At 40.9% G+C, this 11699-nt stretch overlaps 1 protein-coding gene across 1 annotated transcript in view; it reads right to left on the minus strand.

The window, feature by feature from the left end:
* Positions 1-10823, minus strand: part of ARHGAP42 (Rho GTPase activating protein 42) — a 171440-nt gene extending 160617 nt beyond the window's left edge. Inside the window, exon 1 of the mRNA XM_083840029.1 lies at positions 8808-10823. Coding sequence (XP_083696155.1) covers positions 8808-8961 — 154 coding nt within the window. The 5' untranslated portion in view covers positions 8962-10823. The remainder of the gene's footprint in view (positions 1-8807) is intronic.
* Between the last annotated feature and the right edge of the window lie 876 nt (positions 10824-11699).

Below are 11699 nucleotides of genomic sequence, written 5' to 3' on the forward strand. Positions count from 1 at the left end.
GGAAGTAGCTAGGAAAAAGCTCTGCTGCAAACACTCAACCAGAGCAATGTCATTACTTGGTATTATTTGAGGGCTGATGTTGAGACTAATCTGATCTATTATTTCCATCCTGACTTGGGCACAAACTTAGCTAACGCCTCAGAACAGGGAGGTATTACAAACACAGAGCACTGGACCATCATCTGTGAAAAGCAGGGGAGAAAAAAGGAACAAGAAGGAAAAGGGAGAAAAACAAAAATCCACAACTGAAAGAGGCTGAGAACAAGTGAAAAACAGTGATAACAGTGATACTAAAAGCAGATCACAGATTTAAGGGCTAATAACTTCTGTGGGTTTGGTGTTGGTTTTGTTCCTCTTTCACATCTTAAATTGTGGATTCCTAAGATAGAAGTGTGAGTGAGAAAGGATGATGCCTATTAGATAGAGGAAGAAAAACCGCGTATTTGAAATAGCTGCAAAAAAGACCAACCTGATCCCACGATGTATTAATTGTGTGGTGTACAGTTAATTGGGAAACAAAGTCAGTGAGTGCCCAGTAGAAAGTTACTACTACTATCCCATGGTAGTAAGTGTAATGACCTCAGAGGCTGTTTACAAGGCTGGGGTTTGTTTTGTGGTTGGGTTGGTCTGTTGGTTTTTCTGTTGTTGTTCCTTATGAGGAAGGTGGGGCCAGAGACACAGAGAAGACAGATAGGTCAGGTGAAGCATTTTATAGAACCACTAGGATATCTGCTAACAGAGGCAGCTGTGTGAATCCCCATTCCTAACATTATGGCACAGGAAAAATCATCCTTCCTTAACTGATTGCCTCCTGCCTTAACTAAGCAGTACACAGGTATCGCTGCTTTTGTTTCTTTTAGGCATCCTTTTAGCCTACTGGAATCATCCTAATTGAGATAATCTGGTCCTCAACAAAAAAAAAATATATATATAGGAAATGAGCTGTTCAAATACATGGTTCATAGGCATCAGTGGAATATATGGTCATTTAAGAGAGCTGGGAGAAAGCAGAGAACAACATTTATCGAGATGCAGTCCTATCTGCATCTCTAAGAGATTCCTAACTCTGAGGAACTCTACTTCAGCTGTCTACTGTAAGAGCTCAACCAAACATCCTTTTCCTGACTTAGGGGCATCATTTTCTCCCAGTAGACAGGAGAATAACTTCTGAAGTCTGCTCACCACTGCTGACCTGTTGTTAAAATAGCATCTGCCTGTATCTTCCATCTCACCCATAAGAACATTAATTAGCAAACTAAATCAATCGCTCCCTCTGTGTTCATGAAACAACATCAGCAAAGCTGACTGTGGCTCCACAAGATCTAAGCTCAAAGGTACAGCTAAGGAAAACAGATTTGATTACACTCATTAAGAATTTGTTTTGAGCAACACTACTAAAAACAATAGCAAGTGATACAAAAATTAAATTTGACCCACTACGAGTATTTGTGCTGTTGATTGGAGGCAAAAAGATCCTGCACGCATCTTGCTGCATCCCCAGCTACGGGAAACCAAAAGGTGAAAGAAAGCACAGAAGGCAAAGAATAATTAAAAAAAGAGGCTTATTTGTCCTAGTGATTCTAGGGGACCAAATCACATTGAGCCTTCTTACTTCTACCCATTTTATTTTTTCACTATGTTTATTTCACTTAAAGGCTCTTTACAGAAGAAAAATAGTTCTGTTGGCAATACCTGTTTTCACTTACAAAATATTTTTCAGTGATCAGAAGAGTACCTTTGCAGACACTACAATGCACACCTGGCATCCAAACCTCTTTTAAGCACTTTGCAAAATATCAAATATACAACCTACACATTGCAGCACCTTGTATCCAGCTTTGAATACTAAGCTAAAAGAAGATAAGACTTCTGAAGACATACAGAATTTCCATAGTCTTTTCCCATGCCCGAATTATACTACGCAAAACACAACTGTAACAACAACATGTTGTTGAAGCTTCTGGTGTCCTGTGAAAGACAAGTTTGCATAAGTCAGGACAGGGAACCAGTTTAGGTTGATAACATGTAACTGATATGAAAAAAAAAAAAACAAAAAAACATACTGTTATAGAGCCCAGAGTTCATAATGTGCTGGGAAACATATTATCTTTCTAATGAAAGTTATTTGCAATTCATGGGGTGCCAACAGGAGGTTAACTTACTACCCAACAGTACTCCAACCTCTTATTAATGGGGAAAGAAGGTCAAGTTATTTTTCTTAAGCTTCGTATTTACTTTATTGCTGCTCCTTATAAGATCCCAAAAGTTTTTCACCTTTCATCATGCTTGAGGAATTCATAGCATCACACAGTCAAAAGAGGACCATAAACATTGGTTTCATTTAATGAACTGATGTTCTCACAGCATAAATACAACGACCAAAGATCAAACCTGTGTACATCACCATATCGGTTTTGTTTCCACCATTTTGTATTCAACTGTCCTGCATATTTAAAAGTAATTTCAAAAAAGTTTAGAAAAGAGCTACTAAAATGACCAAGCAACCAGAGAAACCCTTAGCAGAGAGGATGAGAACAGCTTGTTCAGTCTAGCAAAAGTATATGATTATTCCACAGGCAAATCCAAATAAACAACAGTGCAGAAGAGTAGAGTGAAAGGAAAACGAGTATAAACAAGTTTGGATTTCCAGATTAAATTTATTTTTAATAAGTTACTCAATCCTCAGAGTAACATGGTTCTAGAACAGTCTTCCAGAATAAAGAGTAAGGATAAAAACTGCTTTTAAAATTGAATTTGACAAGTAGGAATTACATGATATAACACTAGAAGGAGATTTGATTTAACACCAAAGAAATCCATGATGCTCCTAAATACCTTAATCCCCCATATTCCAAATGTATAATGACCATTTTGACATTATAGGACAAAATATAAAAGCAAAGAAAAAGCACTGCTTCACATATCACTTCAGTAGAAAGAAGAACAGTATTGTCCTCTGTATTTTTCACAGAGGACAACTGATAAGTTAGTTACCATTACAGGAAGTTGCAAGTTGCTGTAGTGCTTCTGCCCACGAAAACCCAAGAGATCTGTACAAGTTCAGTGACCACAGCATCATATTTTCCATTATAGTAAAGACAATATTCATGAAGCAGCTGGCTTCTTCTTAATAAATACAGTTCTCCTATTCATAGCAAATGAAGCACATAGTAGACAAAAAGCCAATTGGACCACTAAGAAACAGATTAAATTTGTTCATTTCAGTAAACACTTTAAAAGTTTGAAAAAAGGTAGTTTAAAAAAAAAAAAGAATTTTCTTAAAGCAGAGACATCACTTCATATGATATCTGTAAACACTAAAATACTCCTCTGGTAACCTGACTTCATCCAGTTACAAGCTTTCTCTGCAGAATACCTGTTTCAATATTAAGACACAAGAACGCCCATGCTGAGTCATTTCAGGACTTAGTAACACAGTAGTTGTTACTGATAGCATGGGAATTCCCTTCCAGGCTTTCTTGGTTCAAAATCATATGATAGGCAGAAAATACAGTGCTTCGTAACAGACCACGACATGCTAATATTTGCTTTCTCCATATACATTTGGTTAAAGATAATACAATACAGACTGCAGCTGCTTTAAACACTAGAGGAAGCAATTAAGCTTCTTCTCTGGCCAAGAACCAGCTTATCATTAGTATCTTTGCATGAAAGGCTGAATGCTGTTGAAGCTGTTTTTGAGAATTACATCCATAATCCATTGAACACTCAGTGCAACAGCAGCAGGAGCTGAACAGGACAGTAGAAAAACCAGTACAAAGTTTTGTTTTTTCAACCTGGAGGCAATGAATCATTTATTTAGAGACTAAGAAATGCAAGCTATTGTATTGCCCTGCTGCTCACCCAACCTAACTATGAAAGACAAGTTATGCATTTTTGAAGTATATGACTAAAACAGCTAAAAGCAATCCATTTGCAAAGGCGACATGAATTATGCCTGAAATTCTCAAGAGGAAGCCATACTTCTATGATTCCATGTTCCTCGTCATAGTATCACATATGGAGTATGAAGAATTGGCTGTTTTTACTTAGAAACTAAATTAAAAAATGAGAATGACTGCTACCAAACTTCAGCAGCTATTATTCAATGAACTCACTTCTGCTCCAGTTAGAATCTGGAAAAGCCATTTTAAAGATATAAGCACATGAAAACATGTGAGACCAAGATATCTGGAAAAATGCATCTCTCTGGAAAGATATTTTTTTTTTTCACATGAAAAAATCCCCAAGAGAAATAACAAGATCATAGCTTCTTATGCACTAATTTTGTCCTTATTTTTTTCCAGCCAGCTTCCCTCAAAGGTTACTGTATATATTGCCAGGTTCACCACTGTACTTTTATAATTAGGTTTATGAGACAAAAAAAATCACTCAGGAATACTGTATGTCAAAACAGTTTAGAGATCATCTTTTCTGTGTGGAATTTATATAAAAGCCCTAGTAAAAAATGCAATCCCCTTGTAAAAGATGGTATTTTCATCTTATGCCTGTTTCTCTATGTGTTAAGCAAAATAAAATCAAATACTTCAAGTTACTAATTCTGCTAGTTAAAAAAAGGACAACACTAACAAAAAGTAAAGATTGCTAGTAATTACAAATTAATTGCTTTAAAAATTGATTACTTTAATTGCAAATAAGATGCAGAAAGAAGGCCTTAAAAAACTCAGAGGGTAGAACTGAAGTCTCCTGCACAGCAATAAGCCATGAGATATTCGAACAAGATACATGTTACTTTTTTGGATTGTTTAATATAATATTCAAAACAATTTGGGCAGACCAGTAGGCCTTATTATAGAAATTAAAAGTATACAAGTCTTTCTATAATAAAATTTCCTACATAATCTATATGACAACTCCCCAGACTAGGTTGCTTTTTCACAAAGCAACTACTAGTAAAGAAGGACATTACAAAGTACAATACTAGCAAAAAGTACAAGAAACACAGATTTGATATTTTAACTGAAAATGTGCTAGAATCAATGAAAAGGAAAAATTTCAGGAGTTCAGGTTCAGGAGTCCAGCTATGGGTGGACTTCATCAAGTTAAGCATATGCATTTTAAACATCTATCTAAAAGATCTTTTAAATTAGATGCCTGAAGAAATTACAAAATTAAGTGTTACCTAATAATCGGGAAGACCTGTTATAGCAGAGAGATTACTTTTTAGAAAAAGTTTTGTGTTTCTTTATTTTCTTTTTTCTAACTTGGAAGTTAAAGACAAGGAAACCCTCCTCCAGATGTACCAAATAAAAATACACAAACCTACTTAATTGCCCCTACACACAGAGTTAAGTCTCTGTAGAAAGATAACATACATGCATAAAATGAGCCTTTCAAGAGAAAACAATGTATTTAGGATCCCAGTAATGTAACAAGATGCAGTCTATCACTGAGATACCAACTGTAGGATAAGGCTGAAGTAAGCACAATGACCATACGATTGGGATGTCTCCACCTATAATTAAACTGGACAGTATGATCTGTACTCTTTTGGTGTACTCCCCAGAAGTCTTACATATTTAGAAAGAGAAGGAAACTGCAAAATGCGTTAGGAAAAAGGTGCTAAGGATTTGACACCAATCCTAGCACTATTTGTTGTCTCTGCATTCACAACAGTCAACTGCTACTTCAGACAGCACATTATTAGGGCTCTACATATTACTTTAGAAAGAAGAATTCTTCAAAATGAATGCAGCAGAACCACATTAAAATAAGAAGTGACCTCATCTTGTGACCACTATAACAATTAAAATGCAAAAAGTCTGCATGCTACTTTAGGCGTATTTGTTCTACCTTCAATTTAAGTGTCTCATCATGTATTTTTTTAACATTGCGTTTAGATACTGGCTTATGCACAAATGTATGTACTGTAACTTTTCTTTAATATAGAAGTTTGACTCCATCTGAAAAACCATGCACATACCATAGATTCATCTTACATTTAGACAACTTAAGAGATTATAGTATTTTCTAACTGCATTAAGTCAACTTCACTGTCTCTTCCCTAAACATACTCAGGAAGGACATATTCCAAAATTCATTTCCACTATAGCTCTGTATGAGTCTGAATTTTTTCCCTAAGAGGATTGAGCCCACAAAATGACATGTAAATGAAAAATCCTAGATCACCTAAAGACATAAAGCAGGGTAAATAATGCTTGCTGTTCTCCAGGGCTTGCAAGTTATTAAATCATAACAATCAAATCATAAGAGTTTAGCACTGAAACCAACTACTTACTCCATCATTTGATTAGATTTTCAAATAAATAAATTTAAAAAAATGCACAAATATTTTACACTGTATCAACTTTAAAGCTGGGTAGGAATAGCTAGTATGTTTTAATGAGTCAAAGGTTCTTCAGAAAAACTAAGATACTTCTATTTGCCTTGATCAGGAGTACACTGTGCAGCATCTGCACCACAGTCTACAGTACAAAAAAAGATTTTTGTTTTACTGAGAAAAACCCAGCCATTTCCCAGTTGTCTTAACACAGGGACTGAGGCAGTATTCTGTGGAATGCATGGTCACAAAACTAAAGGATTTGTAATGAACAAGTAGAAATATTTCTTACAAGGACAGACCTCACTTTCCTAAGGCTAAAAGACTCTATAGCACACAGCATTTTAAAGTTGCACATAGAATACAATAAGCATTGTGTCAAACACTGTAACATATGAACTCAGAAGTTCTAAAAATCAGGGGAACTTGCAGGTTAGGTTGCAATTACTTGTGATAGAAATAGCACTTGTCCCTGAAGACGGACAGAATTGTTAAACATGGGGATATAAGGTCTATATCTAGCAAGGACTTACAAGTAGTCTTCACAAAGATAATGGGATTACTCACTTAAAAATCAAGGTCTAAATTACTTCTCAAGAACAAAGTTCATCCTTCAGTATTCTTTCTTTGACAACTTAAGAGGAAAGTTGTATTTGTTCATGTCTGATCTGGAACAAAAAGCGGTCAATTTCCAGTGCTAGACCAGGATAAAAAAGCACCAGTGTGGCATCATCTCCTGTCATGACTCCTTGTGCACAGCACCGTACAGAACCACCCTTAAGTGTAATAAAAACTTACATGTTACCACTTTAAACAAGCTCCAATTTCCTGTTTTATGGAGAAAGCTTTTTAGCAAAAAGAAAATCTAAAGTAAATCTGAAAAACAATCTTTTTTGTTCTGGAAGGAGAAATGTACCACTGAGTTTATGTTTATCTATATATGCATACACATACACACATATAGATACACATAGATTTTCAATGTAATCTATCACGTCATGTTCTGTGGGCACGGATAGAGAAATGTATTGAATTTAATACAAGTTTACATAAGATTAACATCTGGCTTGTATCCAGCTACTCCCTAAAACAGAGATGAGTCCAGAAATATGTGCACTTCTATGACAAAAGTGTCAAAAAGCCAGTAGTTGCTTTACGTAACGGCAACACTATACATTAACTATGGGATAAAGTATGGGACATGCGAAAGTACAATTAATATTCAATTCCACTTCTAGTGGAACAAAATCATCAAAAATCAACAAAATTTGACTTTCTGTTCCAGCTAAAGAGACAAACTTTGGGTTCAGACTCTGGGTTAGCATCAGTTAGGTTTTCTGTGAGCTGAGGAGTTTATGGTAACACCTGCTCTCTGTCCTAATAGAGAGCAATACTGCTACCCTTCCACTCCGTAAATATAGCATATTGTGTCAACGTGGTAGATAGCTTAAGGATCATTTTAAGTGACTTTTTTTTTTTCCCTTAAACATCTCACAGCACAGCACAAGAAGCTGTAAGTCATGTCTACGTGAAGGCAAGCACTGGGCAATGTATAAAAGAGATCCTAAGTAACTTAAAGACAAGTAGGTGGCAATAGCTAACACAGACCAGTACAAGCCGAGTCTAGTAATGCTGGTGGCAGTCCTTAATTTTCACTTTACACTCTTCAAAGCGGGAGGGCTGTTTTCACACTCAGGGAAGCTGTCATTTGTCACCTCACGGAACTTCAAAAGCGCGGCACCATTCGTCCTGAGCTTTTCTTTCAGAATCTTCCAAAGTTAAGTAGCATGTTATCATTAGCAAAGTTGCTAGTTAATAAAGATATGTAACTGTTTTTTTGTTAGTATGTTAACTGTGGTAACGTTATTATTGTTATTAAAAGTAGGCAACTGCAGTGAGGACTGAGGTAGGGAACATAAACTCTCTCCACACACATCCACACAAAATCCTGCTTCGCCACTTTGGTACGGCTGTCCCCGTTCATAGAGTCATAAAGGTTGGAGAAGACCTCCAAGATCATCAGGTCCAACTGTCCCCCTACCACCAATGTCACCCACTAATCCATGTCCCTAAGCGTCACGTCCAACCTTCCCTTAAACACCCGCAGGGACGGTGACTCCACCACCTCCCAGGGCAAAAACCTTTCCAATACCCCAGAAGGGGCCACTTCCAGCCCCTCGAGGCCGGCCTCCTTGCCCTCTTCCCTGTCTCCCTCCTTCATTCCCTCCTTCCATCTCTCCCTTCTTCCATCTCTCCCTGCCTCCCACCCGCGGCCCCGGCCGCCGGGTGCCCCCCGGGCCCCCGCCCAGCCCCGTTCTGCCCCGGGCAGCCTCCCCAGCCCCTCCGGCGGCCAGACGAAGGCAAAGCGACTGGGAGGGAGCTGGGGAAGAAAAGTTTACGGGAGGTTTTTCTCCGGCTGCCGGCAGGGGAGCCCGCTCCCGGCGCCCATTCAAACAAAAGAAGCCTCTTCCCCCGCCTGCCCGCCGCCGCCCCCCGCCCCACTCACTCCGCAGGGCCCCGATGAGGAGGCTGCCGTCCTTAATGAGCTCCTTGATGAACTTGTTCGTCCTCTCCAGCTCGATCTCGTGGCACTTGAGGCGCTCCCTGAAATCCGGGCTGTCCAAGTAGGAGTCGCTGAACTCCAGCGTGGGCAGCCCCATGGTCAGCGGCGGAGGGACGGCGCTGCGGGGAGCCTGGGGGAGCTGAGGCGAGAGGGGAGAAGTGAGTAGGGAGGCTCCCGACCCGCAGCACCGGCCCCTCGGTGCCCTGGGCGGCGGGGAGGCAGGCGGCGCTCGGGCGGCTGTCACCCAGCTACATGCTGCCCGCGGGGCGCCGCCGCTCCGTGGCTTCCGGCAGCGCTCTGCCTTCCTCCTTCCCCGGCCCGAAGTTCAGTCTGAACCTCCCCCGGCCCGGCCGAGGAAGCCCTCCTCCTCCTCTTCTTCCTCCTCCTCCTCCCGCCGCAGCATGCTCACACGGCGGGGATGAGGCCCCGGCAGTGCCCGCCCCTCGCTCCCCGCCGCCCCCTTCGTGCTCTGCCCTCCAGCGGCGGCGCCACCGGGGCTCGGCCCGGCCGGGGCAGCGAGGGCAGGAGGACAGCGTCTGCCATGCCTCGGGGGATTTTGGGGGCACAGAGGGAGGGAGGATCCAGATCGGGGGCGGGAAGGGTGACGGGTAACTGTGAGGGGAGCTCGGAGTGTGCGGCGCACCTGTGTGGAGGCTGTAGGAGACAAAGCGTATTGCACAGTTACAACAAGAACTTAAGAACTTGTGTGCAGGAAGGAGGAGGGTTTATTTATACAGGACCACAGGCCGGTGTGGAGGAGTGTGGCTCCGCCTTTGCTGGGCAAAGGTGAGCTGTAAGCCAGGGTGCCACAGCTGGAGGAGCTCAGGGCTGAGACAGTGGCGCCCAGCACGCTTGCACCACCGGGGGACCTGCCACGGCACCCCAGCGCAGCCCTGCTGTGCTGGTGAGGGCCTGCGGCAGGGCGACAGTCCTTCAGGGGTGGATAATGAGAAGAGAGAGCAGCAAAAGGTAAAGGAGGAGGAGAGAGGGAGGTGCAGACCGAGGAAATAGCAAACAAACGGTAGGAACGCCTGTAGTGCCTGGTTGCTGTGTGGGGATACAGCTGAGCCAACTCCAACCTGAAGATGAAGAAACTGCAAGCCTGGTTGTGACAACAAAGTGGTGTTTTTCAAGTATGCTGGTGGGTTTGTCTCAGCGAACAGAAGCAGTTTGGATGATTCTTGTATGTTTTTCTGGAGTGATTCTTTCCAACATAACTGTGGCATTAAACAGATACATATACAAATGTATGTACTGTTTTTTGAGGAGAGCTGTCTGTAAACAACCTTCAGGTCGGGAACAACTCCACTGGAAACAACCATCAACACTAGCCACACAAAGATCTTAAGCACAACCTATGGCTTGCCAAAAATTGCTTTCAAGAAGATGATGCTTCTCTTAGCTGTCCACGCACTCCTGCTAATCATTCTCAGCCTTCTCATTTACACAGTTCAACTGCGAAGATGGGGGAAGGCTCAATGCTGTTGCATGTTGTAGTTCCTTTATGCAATTTGTGTTCTTCAAACTTTTTAGTTGTTTGTCAAAGCTCACTTATTCATATTCACAACAGATTTCTGTAGGTACTAGAAATACAGAAAATATGCTGCAGTTTCTAACTCTATGGCCTGCAGAATTTATTAAAGTGAAAAAAGTAATAATGCTCTGGTTTTACTGGGCCGAGAGTTTCTGCCCGTAAGAATCTCTCCAAGCTAACTGTCTATGTTTATATTAACAGACACTTTTAAGACTCTTTCAGTTCATATTGACCCCAAAACTGTGCTCATCAACATGCTGCCTGAGACAAATTCATTTTTTTAGTAATAAGAAGAATAAGACTGGAAAATGTTGGGTTAACAAGTTACCTGGCTTTTTCAGGCATTAGCATCTAATCTCTCTTATAAACAAACAACCCCCCACCTAGTATAACTACTGGAAGGATGTTCAAAATATAGTCTTCTCTGGTTATTAAAAAATTAATTTTCATATATTCATAGAATCATTTTATGCACACTTGTTCTTCCTTCAGTGTCATCCAGTAGCTGAAAAGACTGTCTTCTACTATGTTTATTTGATGTAATTTAGAAAGCAGTAATGTCGTTGAATCATAGAATCATCTAGGTTGGAAATGACCTTCAAATTCATCAAGTCCACCCATCAACCTGGCCAACCCAGTCCTATCATTAATCATGTCTCTTAGTGCCACATCTACAAGTCTTTTAAATACCTCCAGGGATGAGGATTACACTCCTTCTCTGGGCAGTTTGTTTTAATGTCTAACCACCCTGTCCATGGAAAAGTTCTTGCTGATATCCAGTCTAAATCTCCCCTGGTGCAACATGAGGCCATTTCCTCACATCCTGTGACTCTGTCACCTGAGAAAAGAGACCAATGCCCTCCTCACTGCAACCTTCTTTCCTGTAGTTGTAGAAAGCGATGAGGTCTCCCCTCAGCCTACTCTTTTCCAGACTAAACAACTCCAGTTCCCCCTGATACTCTTCATAGCACTTATTTTCTAGTTCCATCACCAGCTTTGTTGCACTTCGCTACTCTTAAGCAACTCAACATCCATGAGCCCAAAATTGAACACAATATTCGAGGTGCAGTTTCCCTAGTGCAACACAGAAGGGGACAATCAATTCCCTAGTCCTTCTGGCCACACTATGTCTGTTGCAGGCCAGGATGCCATTGGTTTTTTTGGCCAATGTTCAGCTAGCTGTCAACCAATACCTCCAGGTCCTTTTCTGATGGGCAACCTTCCAGCCACTCTTCCCCAAGCCTGTATTTGCTGCCCGGGGTTGTTATGAACAAAGTGCAGGACAAAGCACTTCTCCTTGA

Source organism: Anser anser (genome assembly GCF_964211835.1).
Source record: "Anser anser genome assembly, chromosome: 1".
Classification (NCBI taxonomy): Eukaryota; Metazoa; Chordata; class Aves; order Anseriformes; family Anatidae; genus Anser; species Anser anser.